Here is a 20754-nt window from a genome sequence, read left to right on the forward strand (position 1 = left end):
TAGGACCATCACCCAAATACAACAAACAAAGAACAACAGAAAAAAGCAAAAAGAGTAACATATAACAGAAAACACACCACAAAATCAAATATCCAACATCCATATTTTCTTAAGCTTTTGGACTTCCTCACATCTCCCATTCCTGCGTTCCCAATTATAAAGTTATAAACAGCAATTTATCACCTTGTTTCAACTCCTATTTTGTGATTTTCAAATATTATGTCTCCGACTTTCAATATTTTTATCAAATACTTAAATACTTAAATTAGACATCATGTTATTCCAAAAATTTATCTTTTTCTCAGATCTCACTTATTCTCATATTTCTTTCAACTAAATTGCCGGTGCCGTGTTGTTTTCAGTCCTGCATCCTTCTTAACACTCATACAATTTACAATGTTTTTGTAAATAGTCCTTAAACTTTTTCCAGTCCTCTTCCAGTACCTCTTCTCCCAGGTCTCGGATTCTGCCAGTCATTTCTGCCAGTTCCATGTAGTCTATCAGTTGCGTCTGCCATTCTTCCACGGTGGGCAAATCTTGGGTCTTCCAATGTTTTGCGATAAGTATTCTTGCTGCTGTTGTTGCATACATAAAAAAAGTTCGATCCTTCTTTAACACCCTCTGACCAACAATACCCAAAAGGAAGGCCTCTGGTTTCTTAGAGAAGGTATACTTAAATACCTTTTTCAATTCATTATATATCATTTCCCAGAAAGCCTTAACCCTAGGGCAAGTCCACCAGAGGTGAAATAATGTTCCTTCAGTTTCCTTACATTTCTAACATTTGTTATCAGGCAGGTGATAAATTTTTGCAAGCTTGACTGGGGTCATGTACCACCTATATATCATTTTCATAACATTTTCTTTCAAGGCATTACATGCCGTAAACTTCACACCGGTGGTCCATAACCTTTCCCAGTCAGCAAACATAATATTGTACCCAATGTCCTGTGCCCATTTTATCATAGCTGATTTAACCGTTTCATCTTGTGTATTCCATTTTAACAGCAAGTTGTACATTTTTGAAAGTACCTTAGTCTTAGGTTCTAACAGTTCTGTTTCTAGTTTCGATTTTTCCACCTGGAATCCTATCTTTTTATCCGAATTGAAAACCTCCTTAATCTGAGCATAGTGTAGCCAATCTCGCACTTTATCCTTTAATTTCTCCAAACTCTGCAATCTCCAAGTATCTCCATCTTTTTTCTAGTATTTCCCAATATTTCGGCCATTTGGCCTCCATATTGAGTCTTTTCCGGGCCTTAGCTTCCATTGGTGACAACCACCTTGGGGTTTTGTTTTCTAGTAAGTCTTTGTATTTTATCCAGACATTAAACACTGCTTTCCTGACAAGAGATAGCCAACAACTTATCAACAACGGTTGCTCTGGAATATTTCAACAGTGAATTTAAAGCAATTCATAAATACAATGTAACAAACAACAAAACCAGTAAGAGAAACATTAATCCAAATAAAACCATTAATTAAAAAAGAGAAGATTGCCTTCATTTTAGATGTCCATTTAAGACATTGCATGACCGCCATATAAGACACTGCGTTATGAAGTTTGTACAAGACACACCCTGGGAACTGTAGTTTGTTAAGGGTGCTAGGAATCGTAGCTCTTGGGGTGTGAGGGGTATGCTTTAAATGTATGGTGTGTACGCTCCTTTTGAAACTAACTGCAGGTCAGCTTCCAATTTGCCTCACAGGAAACCATTCGTAAATGAAATAAATATTGTAATATATCTTGTAATACAATATAAACATATGCTTGGCTCTTACTGCTTTAGGCTTCAAGAGAAGGCTCACATGACGGACAGAATACACCTTCATGTGGAAAAATGAGTAGCCTCTGAACCACAGAAGCTTTTGTCATAATTAGTTCTTAAGATGCAGCAAAGAACAGCAAATGGTTCTTGTTGCAACACACCTGTACATATCTCATCAGATGCTAGTCCCATTGAGTTCAGCAGGGCTTGCTCTCAGATAAGTGTGAGGGATCCCCTGTCGCCGGAAATCGCCCCCCCCCCACACTAACACGTGTTCGCACAAGCACCACACTCACACATACACGCATCTTCCCTCCCCAGCCCAGAGGTGTCCCTTTAGAGGGCCATCCCTTAAAGGCCTTCCGTAAATAAGGAAGCGCCGGCTTGACAGCTTCACAGCGCAACACTCCGCGAACGCCTATCTTTATTGTGAGTAGACCGGACGACCGAGATCTGCTGTCAATCGGCGGCCGCCTCAGCCAATCAGCATTATCGGACAGCGCCCCTTGCGGCGGCCACGCTGGTACTGCAGGCTGCGAGCGTCTGTTCCCTCACCTTTTGACAGCTCCCGATTCATTGTTTCCGAGTTCAATGGACCATGACTGATCTAATCAAAATGTTGCAAGTTGTTTCCGAAAGAGGAAAGTACTTTGAACTTCAGTGACTATATTCTTTATAAATTCACCAAAAATCAGCCGTACAATGGATTTTCACCGGACCACTTTTATTTCACTGCATATTACAAGAACTATCAAAGGGGGGTAAGCTGGGATTGATCGGCCATAAGCCTTGAACCGTGCAGTCACGTACACAGCGGCCCTTCTCCGGATGGCGGGGCTGCCTTGATAACCATCGGGAAGGGCTCAGACGAAAAGCTATCAGGAACACAATAAACTGCATACGGTAGTGTATTCAATACGGACTCCAACAAAGGACCCCGACCGGATTCCCCTCAGGGGGCAGGGGAACTTCGCCCATTCCTTTGTTCATGGAAATGACTCATGTGGGGAGGGGGAGAGGTGGTCTCCGCCAGGTGTCAGGATACTCGGATTACCTGGGAAGCTCCTCCTTGACTCCTCCTGTCCTTTAATAAAATCATGATGTATATATGATGTAATTCTGAGGGTGTAACTTAGGGGATTAGCAAGTAATAAAAGTTGGGGTCTCCCTTTGTTCGGGGCTTCCATTTTGCTTCACCTTGTGGGCGGTGGGAGTCCTGTCGCGACAGTCTTTCTAAATAAAGACCGAGCCTACTGGCTGCTGTTTTGCTCTGACTTGCTCTGGTCGGTGTCTTCATTTGCCCAAGAGGACCCTTGAATTTCCGTTAACAGTTGGCGACCACGAAGGGACACTTGGTTCTCCTGTAAAGGTGAGAGGGGAGATAGAGGGGATCGGGCGCCACCGGGCTACCTTAGCCTGAGGATCCTTTTCTTCCTCTCCCTGCCTCCTCTTTGCGGGCGGTAATCAACCGTCACCAGAAGCCCAACCAGAGAGAGCAAAGGCGAGGTAAAGCCGGCTAAGGGAAGATCCCGGGATCGACGGGGGACATCAACGGACGTGAGTATGGTTCCGAAGAAAATACATTGGGAGGAGGGTGGAAAATAACGTCTCCACAACAGCCAGATCTTTTCCTTTATTTCCAACGTTGCACCTACAAATCTTGAATCTCCTTTCCCTTTTTCTCCCCCGTTTTCCCTTTCGGAAGTATGGCCAGGAAAACGTGGTGCTTATTGTTTCTCTGACGTCCTTTTTCGGAGTCGGCCAAAGGCGTCCCCTACAAATCTCTCCTTTTCTCCCCCGCTTTCCCTTTCGGAAGTGTGGCCAGGAAAGCGGGGTGTCTATTACTTCTCTGACGTCCCTTTCGGAGTCGACCAGGGGTGTCCTTACAAATCTCTCTCTACCTTACCTGCCTGTGCAAATGAAGCCGCCCCTCCTGCCCGGCGACCTTTGTTAGGGATGACCCGGGTACGTGAGAACGCAAGGTCATTTGCTTCCTTTCAAACTTTTGTTTTTCTCGGAGCCCGATCTGGCACTGCACTGTGCAGGCGTTCAGTAGGGAAGCCGAATTTAGTCTAAAGGCTAGGCAGGGGGCTGTTGTGGAGGGTAGAAGGGGAGGTTCACAATTGGGGCCCCACACTAGGATTAGTCTTGAAAACAGTACTGTGATTCAGGTTTCCGGGCAGCGACCCGTGGTTCAGGTTTCCGGGCAGCGACCCGTGGTTTAGGTTTCCGGGCAGCGACCCGTGGTTTAGGTTTCCGGGCAGCGACCCGTGGTTTAGGTTTCCGGGCAGCGACCCGTGGTTCAGGTTTCCGGGCAGCGACCCGTGGTTTAGGTTTCCGGGCAGCGACCCGTGGTTTAGGTTTCCGGGCAGCGACCCGTGGTTCAGGTTTCTGGGCAGTGACCCGTGGTTTAAGTTTCCGTTCAGACTCGAGGTTTTAAGCAAAAATTTCGTGGTTCAGAAATAAGTAGAGATTCCACTAAGACTAGGACATTCCAAATACTGAAAAGATCTTTTTCCACCTTTTTCCTCCCAAACCCTCTTCCTTCTTCCCTTGTGTGTGTACGTTCATCCCTTTCCGTCTTTAGTTTTCCTCGCTAGCGAAACAACAACCCGATAGAAAAAGGATGGGATCCCAATCTTCCAAACACTCAGACTGGACTCCTCCCGGCGACAAGGCTTCCGCGGAGCCTTTCCGCCACAGGGAGGACTCTGATACCCCTCTTCAATTCGTCCTCTCAAACTGGAAGGAACTGAAAGGGAGGAAGGGGCTTTCAAAGTCCAAACTGAAGGACCTTTGTAACATCTCGTGGGTTACCTTTACCCACCACCTAGAGCCAGCTTCTAGATGGCCATCCCACGGCTCCTTTAATCTTCAAAAAATGCAAGCACTTAAAACTTACCTGGCTGACGAGAGACCCCAACAACTATACTACCTGAACGCCTTTGCCGAAGCCCGCGAATTATTTCAACGGCAACAAGCCCAAATCGTCCGCCAAATGGCCGTTTTAAAAACAACTGGACCCCCCCCCCATACGATGAGATTAGGGCTCAGGAGGAACAATTGGATCGAACCCTCGTCCCCTTCTACTACCCCGAACCCGAAGCACCTCGACAGCCAGGGCCTGGTGCGGGAGCCAGAGCGGGAGCCGGAGGGGGAGGCACAGGACCAAGGGAGAATGTAACGAACCCACCAGCCACAGTTCCAGGACCAAGGGAGAATGTAACTAACCCACCAGCCACAGTCACTGCCCCTCCCCAAAGCGCCCCTAACACACTGCCGCCCGATCCTTCCTCAAGCGCATCGAACTCGGCAGAGAACCAGGCTGACTTGGACCTTGGGCCTTTACTCAGTGGGCAGCTCCTAACTGAAGGAAGAGAGGGACCCGTTTCCAGTAGAACCAGAAACAGGGACAATCTGTTGAATGGAGAAATAGAAGGTGCCTTTCCACTGCGGGCATTACCTATACCTCCCGTCAGAGCAGGCGACCCTCCCCGTATGGTCTTTACGCACCAACCTTTCCTTACCTCTGACCTAATGAACTGGTCCGATAAGATGCCGTCTCTACGGGACGACCCAGACAAATGCCACCGCCAAGTGGCTACCATCTTCTCCACTCACAACCCCACGTGGGCGGATGTGCACATGTTGTTGGGAGCCCTTTTTAATGAGGCAGAGAAAAGGGAGATCTTAGCAAAGGCGGGAGAAGCCCTCGGCCGGGAAGGATACCAGCCAAACTGCCCGACCTCAATGACCCCACTGACCACTCAGACGTTACTTAACGACCCTGACTGGAATTATAACACTACCGATGGCCAATGGGGTCTAAAAATCTTCAAGAAGGCCATCCTAGATGGCATCAAAGCTGCAGGACAGCGAACTGTAAACTGGACCAAAGTCCAAGCGGTCCTTCAAGGACCTGATGAACATCCCTCTGACTACTATTCACGGCTAGTCTCCGCTATTAAGACCTGGGGTGGAATAGACCCGGAGAGCCCACAGCACGAAGTGATAGTCAAAGGGTTTTTCAAAGATCAAGCCACCGCCGACATCCGAAAGGCGTTAAATTCACATCTCGGATACGATGGAAAAACCATAAACGAAATCCTTTCCATCGCAAAGTCCGTTTTTAACTCGAGAGACGAGAGGAAGAAGAGAGACCAAAAACCCGACCCTCCCCGGGTATTAGCTTATGCGGCCGCGATGCCCACCTTCAAAGAAAAGTTTAAATCAGGCGGACCGGAATTACAAGACGAACGCGTCTGTTTCCACTGTGAGGAAGTCGGGCACATAAAAAGATACTGTCCTCTTCTGACCAGGAGGTCTGAATATAAAAATTCTAAACCATACAGGCCAGAATACAAAGAAGGTGCATACCCTAAGAGTAGGGAACCTATCTCTTCCTACGATGCGAACCGACCCCCAGCCCAAATGCAGCCCCGTGCGGGACCTCCGCAACCGCGGCCCCGAAACCTACCCTACGGCGCCACCAACCCCTTTAACCAAGGGAACCATCCTACAAACCCGACCCACGAAATGGTGATGGAAGAATATCAGGAACAATGACAATTAAAAGCAGATCCCGCCTCTTTCTCATTTCTCTGCCCGGTCTTGCAATTATCCTCAACAGACCCCATATGCACTATGCAAATCGATGGACAGTCCTACGACTGTCTCTTGGACACTGGAGCCACTTACTCCACCCTCACTAACAGCCATTTAACCCCAGGAGAGGAAACCAAAACCGTGATGGGGCTTGATGGGATCCCCCGAAATTGCCCTTTATCCAAACCTGCAAAGGTCTCCGTCGGACCGTTGTCAGTTAAACATACTTTTCTATTGACCTCCAGCCCAGTCAACCTTCTCGGTAGGGATCTGCTATGTAAATTAAATGCTACTATTCAATGCGGCCAAGAGGGAATTTACTTACATATGCCAAATGACTCCATATTCAACTTCCAAGGAGTCCTGCAAGAAGCTAACAACAAACCCATTGATCTTCCTCCTGAACTTCTAAATAGTGTTCCTTCTTGGCTATGGGGCACTGAATCGACCTCTGTTGGACTCCTAAAGTCTGCAACCCCAGTAAAAGTCAACTATAGGAAAGACCTACCCTTTCCCTGCACTAAACAATATCCCCTACCTCCCGAAGCAATCGACGGCCTCACTCCGATGATCGATGAATTTTTAAAAATGGGAGTTCTAGTTCCCTGTGCCTCACCATGTAATACCCCCCTACTTCCAGTCAAGAAGCCGAATACCAACCCCGTAAAATGGCGCTTGGTGCAGGACCTCCGATTGATTAATTCCTTCGTTATTCCCAGACACGCCGTGGTGGCAAACCCACACCACCTTTTAAGCACCATCCCGGAGGGAACTGTAGTTTATTCCGTAATAGACCTCTGCTCCGCTTTCTTCAGTATCCCCGTGGATCCAGAAAGTCAGTTTCTCTTTGCTTTTACCTGGCAAACAGGCCAATTAACGTGGACCCGGTTACCCCAGGGATATGTAGAGTCCCCAGCAATTTTCTCCTCTATATTACACCAAGATCTCCTTGATGTGAACCTTCCGGGTGGCTCAGCCATCAGACTTTATGTAGATGATATCTTACTCTGTGGACGAGATTTGGAATCCTGTAAATCAGATACTATAACTCTCCTGACAATATTAGCACATAAAGGCCACAAAGTATCCCCAAAGAAGATACAATACTGCCAAAAGGAGGTTAAATATCTTGGCCACATCCTCGGACAAGGTACCCGTGCCCTCACCACCGATAGAATCGAAGCCATAACCAGACTACCCCTTCCAAAAACCAAGAGACAACTCAGGGGCTTCATTGGAATGAGTGGATTTTGCCGAGCATGGATCCCCCGTTATGGTGAGTTCACTCGGCCCCTCACTGCAATGACGCATGATAGCGCCCCAGACAAATTGCAATGGACTGCAGAAGCACTCGAAGCCTTCGAATGCATCAAACGGGAATTAAGGTCATCGCCCGCTCTTGGACTCCCAGATTATAGACTGCCCTTCTCTCTATTTGTCCACGAAAACAAAGGGGTAGCCTCAGGCGTCCTTACACAACCGTTCCAGGGGAGGAACAGACCTGTGGCTTATTACAGCCTACAGCTCGACACTACGGTACTCGGAAATGTAGGATGTCTTAGAGCCGTAGCCGCTGCAGCCTTGCTTCTAGAAAAAGCCCAAGAAACGGTTTTGGGACATGAATTGACTGTAAACGTTCCCCACGCGGTGGCCACCCTTCTTAGCCTACAAGGCTGCCAACGCTTCACGATACAGAGACTGAATAGATATGAGGCTATCCTCCTAAGTCCATCCAACGTAACCATTAAAAGGGTAAATTCCCTCAATCCAGCAACCCTCCTACCCCTTCCAGACGACGGAACCCCACACCACGACTGTAGCCAAGTGGTACGACATGCCGAGAAACCACGGGGAGACCTTGACTATCTCCCTTTAGATAACCCACACCTAATACTGTACACTGACGGGAGCTCGAAAGTAGTGGGAGGAGAGCGGAAAAGCGGGTATGCGGTCGTTAGTGACACTGGTATCCTGGAAGCGCGCCCTGTCCATGCCAAGTATAGTGCACAGGCGGCCGAACTCATCGCTTTAATCCGGGCATGCGAGTTAGCAGCAGGAAAGAGAGTAACAATCTACACAGACTCCAAATATTGCTTCGGTTTAGTTCACGCTACCGGACAAATCTGGCTGCAGAGGGGCTTCCTAACGGCCGCGGGCACTAAGATCGCCCATGCGCCCCTAGTGCAGCGCCTTATGGATTCCATACACCTTCCCGAGGAAATAGCGGTAGTTCACTGCAAAGCTCACACCAAGGGAAAAGACCCAGTATCCACAGGGAATCGCTGCGCAGATCACACAGCACAAGAAGCAGCCCTTCAACCACTAACTTCAGATAATGAATTCCAGGGACCCCAAATTCCATCGGACATAGACTTTGACCTAATGTATAAAACCGCCACCCCTGAAGAAAGGCAAGGGTGGGAAGATCACGGAGCTACCCTTCAGAATGGCATCTGGTACCTTCCCGACAAGAGACTTATAATGCCTAGACTATGGGTGCCCAAACATGTCAGAATTCTTCATCAGTGTACTCACTGGGGAAGGGACAAGCTTATAGACTCAGTACAACGCTGCTGGTATGCCCCCGGGCTAGCTCTCGCCGCGAAAACGGCAGTAAAGAACTGTCACACTTGTCAAACCTTTAACCCTAAGCATACTGCCAGAAGTCCACCCGGAGCCAGACCATGGGCTTTCGTCCCTTTTGAAAGTCTTCAAGTCGACTTCATAGATTTGCCCCCTTGCCAAGGTTATAAACATGCCCTTGTCATCATTGACCAGTTGACCGGATGGGTGGAATGCCTCCCAGCTCGCCGAGCTAATGCCCAAATGGTTGCAAAGACTCTACTGCACGAAATAATACCACGCTTCGGGGTGCCGAGACATATAGACAGCGACAGGGGCTCTCATTTCACTTCAGAGATAGTTCAGCAAGTCGCCAAAGCCTTAGGGATCAAATGGAAACTGCACACCCCATATCATCCCCCATCCTCAGGGCAAGTTGAAAGAATGAATCAACAGCTGAAATCACAGCTAGGAAAGCTTTGTAAGGACTCCGGAATCAAGTGGATCAATGCTCTCCCCTTAGTTTTACATAATCTCAGAGCTTGCCCCCGGGGAAACTTAAACTTATCCCCCTATGAAATACTTTTTGGTAGGCCCTCCCCTGTATATAATACTCAATTTCCAACATCCGAGTTAGAGGTAGGCGACTCAGAACTAACACAATATGTGATGCACCTACAGAGGCAACTCATTCGTCTCCACAGATATGCTGCCTCAAGCCAAAACATCCCTCTAGATGAAAACATCCACTCGTACCTACCAGGGGACTGGATATTAGCAAAAACATACCACAAGGTACCCTTACAGCCCACCTGGGAGGGCCCCTACCAAGTACTGTTAACCACTCCAACTTCTGTTAAGGTAGCGGAAAAGACAGCCTGGTTACATCACACCCGCTGCAAGCCGGCTTTGCCACCTGAACCCACACCGGACGAGTCGCCCTACCACGTCCCACGCCAAGCAGCGGATGACGACAACTGCAACGAGCAAAACCAACAGACCGGACCAGATCGGGGCACGAATCGGGCCCAACAGACCGGACCAGATCGGGGCACGAATCGGGCCCAACAGACCGGACCAGATCGGGGCACGAATCGGGCCCAACAGACCGGACCAGATCGGGGCACGAATCGGGCCCAACAGACCGGACCTGACTCACCCCTCACATCAACACTTTGGTCTTCCGAACTCACCACTACACCTAACCATAAAGATAAACCCCCCATCCGCCTGAAACTCCGCAAGGTATCGCCGCTCCCCATTTGACAGCTCTGCAGTTTGACAGCTTCACCGCCCGCCACTCCCCATTTGACAGCTCTGCAGTTTGACAGCTTCACCGCCCGCCGCTCCCCATTTGACAGCTCTGCAGTTTGACAGCTTCACCGCCCGCCGTTCCAGCTCCGCAGTTTGACAGCTCCACCACCCGCCGCTCCACATTTGACAGCTCTGCAGTTTGACAGCTTCACCGCCCGCCGCTCCAGCTCTGCAGTTTGACAGCTCCACCACCCGCCGCTCCACATTTGACAGCTCTGCAGTTTGACAGCTTCACCGCCCGCCGCTCCTCACTTGACAGCTCTACTATGACAACCACCATATCCATCCTACTCCTCCTCCATTTCACCACCACCTTTTCCCAGAACTCCACGATCACACATGCTTCTTGCCCTGGATTACAAACTGAATACAAATACCTGGACTTTGGCATTGTTGATATGGTAAAAAGAGGAACATTAGACCGCCTTGGGGATTTCGAATTCTGCTTGCCAGAGACCCGCGTTCTCCTTCGACACTCCGTTTCACCGATCCTCTCCGCACACCAAACCTGGGAACTCTTTGTTCGCTCACCATCCTTCCGACCTCTGGGCAAATTCATACTCACCAGAGACGGGCCTTGGAACCGTGCCCAATGCCTCAATGGCTCTTACGTACTTTTCTCCGATGGTACACCGCAACAATCGCTGAACTGGACTGTCCTCGATACTAGTGGTGGTAAGTCAGTCTATACTGACCAAAACCACCCCACGGACCGTCTGATCCACGGATTCTACTGTCAAAGGGTAGATTCTGCTCCCCGCCAAACCATTTTACAAGGCATCTGCCTCCGAAGGTACTGCTGCGTCTGGGATATTGGATTAGCCTCCAATTGGGACGGCAAAATGTACCTAGAAGGATGGCACTACTCCGTACCTCCTACAGCAGAATGGGACACTACCGGCCCCCAGAGATGTGGAGGCCTTGCCACAAACTTAACCTACTTGTTGCGCCAAGACCCCCTTCATCCTGCGGGCACTGCACCTCGACAAAGGGGGGAACTGTCAACGTCCCAGGACTCCAACAACAACGACCTCTTGTCCACCTGGCATTCCAACACCTATGTGAAACTGATCTCCCAAATTGCAAGACAAACAACCACCAACGAATGCTGGATCTGCGCCAACGCTCCTTCACACCTCCACAGTGGCATACCATTCCTTGGAGTGCCCCTCACCTTGGAACAACATCTTTCCGCTGATGTACGGTCCTGGAACCTGACCGCTGTGAACTTAACTCACCAGTACATCTACCTGACAGGACCCACAACAGGCGACCTTTGCCGGAAGTTCAGCGGCAATGACAAAGTTATCGGCGAGAGCACCTGTAAGTATACCCTTGATGTTACCTTAAGCGGCAAGATTACCCTTTGGCACCAAGGCCACCCTTCCACCTACCCTACCTTACTGTCCGCTTGGAAACGTGTGATGAACTTGGCAGACTCCTGGGACCCTTCCCCGATTTCCCAGTGTTTCTTCCGCACCTTCCATACTGGGCGCATAGACTCGTGCCTGCAGGGGCTGTTCTGGATTTGCGGCCACCGCGGCTATACATGGGCCAGCCCCCACTCCCGTGGCACCTGTTACCTTGGACTAATCCTACCTGGGGTCCGTGTTACCCAAGAACTCCCCCCCGGAAAGAGGCGCAACAAGAGAGCGAAAGACTTGTCAGAACTCTCCGACGTTGCAGCCAACGGGGAAACTTACGGTCGGGCCCTCTTTCCCGCTTATGGAGCCGGCTCCAACCACGTCGATATACTCAAACTGACTGACATACTGTTGAACTTTATGGAAGAATCCAATGCAGCTACCCAATCCATCTTAACTGAATTAACAGAGGTCAGGCAGAATTCGATCCAGAACCGCCTTGCTTTAGACTACGTACTCGCCTCGACTGGAGGGGTTTGTGCCCTCATAGGAACCGAATGCTGCACGCACGTCACTGATCAGACTTTGAACATCACAGGGCACCTTAATAACATCTACAAACTGACCGATAAACTCAGGGATATCCAACACGAGGGCCTGTCGGACACTCATCTCTGGAACTGGCTACCTGGGTCGACTTGGATAAAGCAACTTCTGGGAAACGGCCTCTTAATACTGATCACTGTTGCCATCTGCATTGCCTTTTTCTGCTGCATGATCCACTGCTTCCCGATGTGCTGTCAAACGTGTGGCTCTTGTCTTCCTATCCTTCATCCGCGATCGACCCCCATCTACAGACCACCGGCATCCGATATCCAATCAACTCCCATCGAGATGGGACCCTTGCACCACCTCCGGACCCTGGACTCTAGGTATGACATGTCAAGCCACTATTGATTTGTGCGGAGAGAAGGATTGCGCGGTTTCCCTACCTTCGCAATCTTATCTCCGAAGGGGGGAACTGTCGCCGGAAATCGCCCCCCCCCCCACACTAACACGTGTTCGCACAAGCACCACACTCACACATACACGCATCTTCCCTCCCCAGCCCAGAGGTGTCCCTTTAGAGGGCCATCCCTTAAAGGCCTTCCGTAAATAAGGAAGCGCCGGCTTGACAGCTTCACAGCGCAACACTCCGCGAACGCCTATCTTTATTGTGAGTAGACCGGACGACCGAGATCTGCTGTCAATCGGCGGCCGCCTCAGCCAATCAGCATTATCGGACAGCGCCCCTTGCGGCGGCCACGCTGGTACTGCAGGCTGCGAGCGTCTGTTCCCTCACCTTTTGACAGCTCCCGATTCATTGTTTCCGAGTTCAATGGACCATGACTGATCTAATCAAAATGTTGCAAGTTGTTTCCGAAAGAGGAAAGTACTTTGAACTTCAGTGACTATATTCTTTATAAATTCACCAAAAATCAGCCGTACAATGGATTTTCACCGGACCACTTTTATTTCACTGCATATTACAAGAACTATCAAAGGGGGGTAAGCTGGGATTGATCGGCCATAAGCCTTGAACCGTGCAGTCACGTACACAGCGGCCCTTCTCCGGATGGCGGGGCTGCCTTGATAACCATCGGGAAGGGCTCAGACGAAAAGCTATCAGGAACACAATAAACTGCATACGGTAGTGTATTCAATACGGACTCCAACAAAGGACCCCGACCGGATTCCCCTCAGGGGGCAGGGGAACTTCGCCCATTCCTTTGTTCATGGAAATGACTCATGTGGGGAGGGGGAGAGGTGGTCTCCGCCAGGTGTCAGGATACTCGGATTACCTGGGAAGCTCCTCCTTGACTCCTCCTGTCCTTTAATAAAATCATGATGTATATATGATGTAATTCTGAGGGTGTAACTTAGGGGATTAGCAAGTAATAAAAGTTGGGGTCTCCCTTTGTTCGGGGCTTCCATTTTGCTTCACCTTGTGGGCGGTGGGAGTCCTGTCGCGACAGTCTTTCTAAATAAAGACCGAGCCTACTGGCTGCTGTTTTGCTCTGACTTGCTCTGGTCGGTGTCTTCATTTGCCCAAGAGGACCCTTGAATTTCCGTTAACACCCCAAGGGGTGAAAATGAAGGCTTGGAAGAGATGGGCAACTTGGGGGAGTCGATGGAAGCACCTGCTCAGAGGACCTTTCTCATCACATCCACACCACCACACCTTTAAAGCATATGGCTTTGTCCAAAGCACCTAGAGATCTATAGCTTATCCTAATACCTGTAGGATTTGCACCCGCAAAACCATTCATTCACTCCATTTGTATCCTGCCTTTTTTCTCCAAGGAGCTCAAGGTGGCAACTAGGGTTCTCCCCCTCCTCATTCAACGCTCACAACAACCCTGCAAGGTATGCTAGGTGGTCAGAGGCAATGAGTGGCCCAGTGTCACCCAGGGAGCATTATGGCAGAGGGGGAATTTGAACTCTCCTCTCCCAGGTCCCTGTAGTCGCTACACCGCGGCCTACTAGAGGCAGTGTAGTGTAATGGCCAGAGTGCTGGACTAGGACTTGGGAGAACAGGGTTCGAGTCCCCACTCAGTCATGACCTTGAGGGCCAGTAACCGTCTCTCAGCTCTAGCATAGGGTGGAGGAGAGCGAGAAGCGTATACACCGCCTTTGAGCTCCTTGGAGGGGGAAAAAAAGGTATAAACGAAATAAATAAGACACTAGAGGGGCGGAGTGGGGGAAATTTATTACAACTAAGGAGAGTAACACCCGCAGAGCACAGCATGGCTTGCCCCGCGCGCATGCGCACGCGAGGGGCCCCGAGGGGGGAACTCGGACCTCAATTCCAAGACGAGGAGAAGTAAAGGGGCGTGTTACGGCTGGCGGCGGCCTTTTACGACAGCGAGCGGGTTTCCCTTGACGGCACGAGGCGCCGGAAGTAGCGGAGCGCAGGCGGAAGTGGGAGAGGGGGAAAGGAGAAGGCGGGGAGCAAAACAAAAAGGGAGAGGAGGCGGCGGCGGCGGGACGCAGGCGGTGGGCGCTGGGATGTGAGGTGGAGGACGTGGGGCCGGAGAGGTGAGGGGACGCAACTGGGGCGGGGAGAGCTAGTGAGCTTCCCCTTTTCCTTCTGGGGGGTCTCTGAGGAGGAGGGGGGCTGAAGACTTGGGGCGGGGAGAGAATGTGGGAGGGAAAGCGTTCTGTGCATGCTCAGAGGCCCTTTCCCCTTCTCTTCCAGTCAGGGAAGGCCTTCCCCGGTCAGTATCCTCTTATATCTCCCCCTCCCTCTTCTATATACGTTGTTATAGGAAGGGGTGGCCTTGGAGGGAACTTTTATTTTTTGCTCGAGGGTTTTCCCTCCCCGTTTGTGGCTTGTCGCGCCCCCGCCCCCCCCCCATATCCTTGCTCCCCTTACACATAGTTTATTGCCTATAAGTGTGTGTGTGTGTGTGTGTGTGTGAGTGAGAAGTATATATAGCCTGGTTTTCTCATGCAGTGTGGCTTACAAAGCAAATTTCAGTAATTTCAATTTTAAGAACCTGACGGTGATAGCTTAATAAACTGCGTAGCGGATAAAGCAACCCGACAAACGAACGAGAACTCTGAAAAGGGGAGCCGCTAAGGCTCAGGAGCCAAAACAACGAGCTCTCCTCTAGAGTTTTTCTCCCTCCCTGGTAATTAATTTAAAACTCCTAGTAGCCACTTGGGTGAGTCACAGTCACTCCCCGCCGCTGCATTAAAGCTCCTCGTCCCCCATGGCATCTCCCCGGGAGCTTTTTCCCCTCTGCTTGTAGCTCGCCTTGCTCCTCTCGCAGCTGCTCTCAACTCCTCGGCTCTTTCAAGCGTCCTCTTGCTTTATTCCATAGCCCAAAGCAAAGGCCCAGTAGAGTAGCTCCCAAGGTGAAACATTTAAATCTAAAATATATACACCCTTGGTAGTTGGACTTGTGAACTGTTTCTCAGCCAATGCTCAGGGCAGTTTGAAATTTTAAAATGGCATAGTAAAGGTCTATTAAGAATACTTTTCATTGCATATCTTCCATACCCCAACTCCTTTAGCAGCCTGCTAGTAGTGGAGTGGGGTTGGTGTAACCACAGTTCAGCATAGTAAAGGCACAGGGTTATGTTAATAACAATATGTGGAGTTGTAAGAACCTGGGAGATATGCAAAATTTTACTGGGAAGCCTACAGAAGAAAGCTAGTAGAGATGGAGTAGAAGCTAAGGAACTGAGCAGGAATGTTTTGAAAATAATGTGTATATACACTTGTTATGTTTGTAAGCCTGAGTGCTGTAACAAAATGAAGCCCTCCCCCCCCCCCCAATGTTGGCTCATAAAATTAGTTTTCTTTATATTGCTTCATGTAAGGGCTGCATTTCTAAAAAATAAAGGTTAAAAGTTGTGAAGAAATGAATTTCCTTGGTGAATTATGTTGGGGAGTGGTTATGGTTTTCTGCAAAATATAAATTAGTAGCAGATATGGGTGGTGCCATATTTCTGGAGAAGTTCCCATGGAAGTGCATATGACTTTAGTGACTTTTCAGAGTATTCATGCAGCATTTTAATTTCAGTCTACTTTAAATTTTTAATAGCTGTTTCTTACAGAGGTGTTGACTGCTTAAAGTGGTATAATCATAATTTTAAATTGTTGATTTTGTATCTCTTATGACTGGTTTTATATGTTGCCTTGTGAGAACACTTGTCCTGGAAGGCAGGATATAAATCTTATCATATAATATAAATACAGTGGTGCCCCGCAAGACGAATGCCTCGCTAGACGAAAAACTCGCTAGACGAAAGAGTTTTCCGTTTTTTGTCGTTCCGCAAGACGAATTTCCCTATGGGCTTGCTTCGCAAGACGAAACGTCTTGCGAGTTCTTGCGAGTTTGTTTCCTTTTTCTTAAAGCCGCTAAGCCGTTAATAGCCGCTAAGCCGCTAATAGCCGTGCTTCGCAAGACGAAAAAACCGCAAGACGAAGAGACTCGCGGAACGGATTAATTTCGTCTTGCGAGGCACCACTGTAAATAGAAAAAGAAGAATTTGGATTTGATATCCCGCTTTATCACTACCCGAAGGAGTCTCAAAGCGGCTAACATTCTCCTGCCTCCTTCCTCCACCACCTCAAAAACTCTGTGAGGTGAGTGGGGCAGAGAGACTTCAAAGAAGCGTGACTAGCCCAAGGTCACCCAGCAGCTGCATGTGGAGGAGCGGAGACGCGAACCCGGTTCACAAGATTACGAGTCTACCACTCTTAACCACTACACCACACTGGCAGACTTGGAGTGTTTTTAACAAATTATTTACTTATTAGTGAAGGTATACTGTAGTATACTGTATTAGGGGGTGATAGGCTCTGTGCCTGAGCCCCCTTCTAATTCTTGGACCCAGCACAGATTCAATTCCTGGAATAGCCAGGCTTGCTAGTGAGGTAATGGCCACCAAGGGAACAAAGAAATTGGCTCTGTGCCCTCCCCCAACTTGTTAATACTTTGAAAGACAAAGGCCAGAGTTGAGGGTTGAGTTATGTGAGGTAGAAGGTAGAGGTTGCAGGCTGGGCAGTTGGGAGAGTCAGAACCATTCCTGTTTTATGCTGGAGTCCAGGGCTGCAGCTACGGGAGGAGCTTTGGTTGCTAAAGCTGTGAGCCTCTCCATTCTAGGCACAGGTTGTATATATGTGCAAATAAGCCATATATCCTAAAGACACCACAATCTCCACTGTCCCTCATTCCAAGGAAACCGAACCCTGGGTAAGCTTCTGGAACCCCTGGAATCTTGCACCTCTCAGAGATCGGGGTGGCCAGAATCAGGAAATCTGTATTCCTATAGTTAGTGTTAGTCAATGTTTGCTTATTTGTGGTGCTTGCTGATAAAACAACGTGATTTCCCCCTCCCCCACGTGTGCATACAAACGTTATCTAGTAGTTTGTAGTCTACTTGCTGTAGGTGATATGGAACCACTTAAGCAAATATTCATAGGAGACTTCTGATTCTGAGCAGCCTTACTTGAACTCCTTTAGTTACTACTCTTTGACATCTGTAGTGAATTGGAAGGGAAGATAGACTTTGTCCAGGCTACTTTAACAAGCGGAACAGATGATTGCATAAATACAGACACTTGTTTCCACATAGTATTTGCAACTAAAGGTTAATATTAACTAAACATTAGGTCATTTTAATGATCATACCTGGATTGATTTTTTGATTTAAATATATGCTTTTCTTTTTTTTAGCAGGTAGAGAGAATGAAAGAAAGGAAAGATGTCAGAATGTTGACCTCTGTGTGGCAGTATAATGGAAGGAAACATAACGGAGGACGTCTGTACTAGATCATTTGGATGGCTTCAGCAACAAAATAACGATGCTAGACCATGGCTCTGGAAATTCTCTAACTGCTTTTCAGCTACTGAACAGAGTTTCCCTCCTAGTGCAAAAGCGGTAGGATTTTGGCATACATTTGCTGAGTTGAATGCTAGTACACCAGTGACCTATTGAAGCTGCTAAGTGTCCTGTTTGTGTCATCAAAGAGAGAAGGTGCAATGTATATTAAGATATTTAATACTCTCCTAAGGGGTAATTTCCTTCTATCCCAGAAACTGAGCATAAATGTGTCCTGCCTTTTAGAGGTGAGGAACCTGTAACCTGTTGTGCCTCCCCCCACCGCCGCCCCCACCTGGGATAGTGGACTTCAGCTGCCATCAGCATGGGCACTGGTCAGGGAAGATGGGACTTGTTGTCCAACTGGAGGTTCATATGTTTCCTACATTACACACAGATTCCCATTTTTGCTTTAAATGTTTAAGACCAGTAAGCCTGCAACTCAAAATCACATATAGTCAGAGCGCGTTGGGTTCAGTGGTGGGTGAGTGATAAAGAGAGGGTTTTCCTTCATATTGAACTTGCCACCTTGACGTTATCAGCACCATGCTCTAACCAATTGAGCCATCCAGGTAGTAAAAGAGGAGGGCTTGGAGTATGCCAGCAGTTACCTTTTAACAACTCTTTACCTCGCTTTCACAGCATCTGTTTTCTGCCATCAGTGCCCTTGTTTTGCAGGCAACTGTAATCAAATCTTCATTCTGTTCTGCTTCTTGTGTTAAAAAAAATCTAAATTGGTTCAAAACCCAATAAATATGTAAAATGAATATATGAAGTTTGCCTTTGGCCTACATAATGTTAAACGTGAGTTCCATACCCTCACAGGTTTTGTCTGTTGGAGCCGTAACCTGGTGCTATAAGACTAAATGTATCCTCTGATCTTCTTTATAATGGTTCTCTACCCCTCAGAACGAGTCCATGGAGAATAAGAAAGCTGCTGTGGATTTGAAGGATGCTCCATCCCCCCACCATACTGCTTTGAAACAGTTCACAGCTGTCCCCCTTCCCAGTGAACACACCCTTCAGCAAAAGCAAATCCAACTTTCATCTGGTTCCAAAGTAAGCTGTTGTACTCATAACTCTGATTCTTCCGTTCATGCTCCTCAGCTACGTTTTGGTGGTAGTGGTGGCAGCAGCAACAGTGGTGGTGGTAGCTTGATTCACCCTGGCACAGTATTAGACTCACAAGGCACCGGCACAATCACTTGTCAAATAGGGTCAGGGTTTGCCTATCGGTCTGCATCGTCATTCAAGAACGTTCCAACGCAAAGCGGCGTGGCAGGAGTGGCCAGTGACTTGTCTGGAGTGTGCCTTGAAAACGATGTCTCTTCTTGCCCACATTTCCCCTGCTGTGGGAAGCTCCACTTCCAGTCCTGCCACAGCAACGTCCACAAACTGCACCCATTTCCTACCCATCAGAGCTGCACAACTTCGGGCTACTTCTCCTGTTCTGAATTCACAAGCGGGGCTGCGGGGCTTTTGGAGGAGCACGTTGCACAATCGGAGCGAACGTCTTGTGCTTGCACCAACTCGCTGCACCTAAAAGTGGCACCTTCAGTTTGCTTAAAGGGCTCTCACTACTGCACTGAGTGTCTAACCAAGGTTTGTACCACACCATTTATAACATACTGTATATACTAAAAATGTCAGCAGAGTATTTGGATGTTTTGTAGATTTAACCTGATATCTCTAGCCTTCCAATTAATATGTTGATTTAAACTGTATTTGGAATTGGGGTGGATGGTTGCCAGCTTCATAGAAATGTAAAACCCTCATTCTCTTTCGTCTCCTAATCCTGTTCCGTAGTTTCTTGAGGAGCAGCATACTGCATCTAACTGTTCTAGAATAATAAACTTAGTATTCCCTTTCACTGGCACACAGGTTCAGTTCAGCTAAAGCTCCAAGCTGTGGTTAGATCCTACATCAGGAGTTGCCAGCCTGGTGCCCACGGATGACATGGCGGCCATGAAGGTTTCCATTGTTGTCCCTGGGAAGGTGTCCTAGACTCTGAACTTTCATTTAATAATAATAATAATAATAATAATAATAATGTCTTTAGTCCTCCTAGAAAGGAAGTTAATGGGGTAAAATATGCAGGTACCTTGTTAGTGATTTTTGTGAAAGGGGAGTAATATGGCTACCTTCTATATTTGAGGGGTGATCACTGCTTTTATTAGACAACAATAGCAGCAGTGTATGTGAAAGAGATCTCCATAATCAGGACCAGCAGGGCATAGCTGACATCCCATGGGAATCATAAGGTTGTCATGGGTGGCTGTCGCTCTCATTTTGTGTTTTGCCACGCTCTCCACAGCAACCATTTTGTGTTACACCATGCCCACTCCATGACAGCCATTTTGTCACTGAAGCAAAGGTGTTTTTCATTGTTTCCTCTGTTGCATTATTATTTGGCACATCAAACAGATGCTAAGAAAACAGCATATTGGGGGGGAGGGGTTATTTTTTAAAGGTGAGTCATGTTTGTTACCTGAAACTAATGCCAAAGCAGAAGAAGTAACTCAAATCCTAAACTCAAGAATAAATGTTGAGGTTCTTTAATAAGTGCAGTCCTATCACATGGTTGCCAGCAAATGTTGCTTCTTCAGCGGCAACTTTTTGGCACTTGGGCAATGAAGCCTTTTAAGAAGGAAAGCTTGCAATGTGTGATCACATGTTTATGTCCACCCAGGCCCTACCACAGTAGAACAGGGTAGGGTTTGGTTACCAGAAGCCTGTGCTGTGGGCACCCACAATCTCCCATTAAT

The 20754-nt window shown here is 48.2% G+C and overlaps 1 protein-coding gene across 10 annotated transcripts in view; it reads left to right on the forward strand.

The window, feature by feature from the left end:
* Nucleotides 1–14546: 14546 nt before the first annotated feature.
* The window catches only part of MARF1 (meiosis regulator and mRNA stability factor 1), a 39865-nt gene continuing 33657 nt past the window's right edge, over nucleotides 14547–20754 (forward strand). For 6 of the 10 annotated variants that reach the window (XM_083474120.1, XM_083474123.1, XM_083474125.1 and 3 more), the window contains exons 1-3: nucleotides 14548–14692; nucleotides 17845–18049; nucleotides 18899–19591. In XM_083474120.1, the coding sequence (XP_083330246.1) occupies nucleotides 17906–18049; nucleotides 18899–19591 (837 nt within the window). In that variant the 5' untranslated portion in view covers nucleotides 14548–14692; nucleotides 17845–17905. Of the gene's footprint in view, nucleotides 14693–17844; nucleotides 18050–18898; nucleotides 19592–20754 lie in introns of all 10 variants that reach the window. The other 4 variants (XM_083474127.1, XM_083474128.1, XM_083474121.1 and 1 more) reach the window with 2 other exon arrangements.

Source organism: Podarcis liolepis, assembly GCF_965112155.1.
Source record: "Podarcis liolepis genome assembly, chromosome: 14".
Taxonomy (NCBI): domain Eukaryota; kingdom Metazoa; phylum Chordata; class Lepidosauria; order Squamata; family Lacertidae; genus Podarcis; species Podarcis liolepis.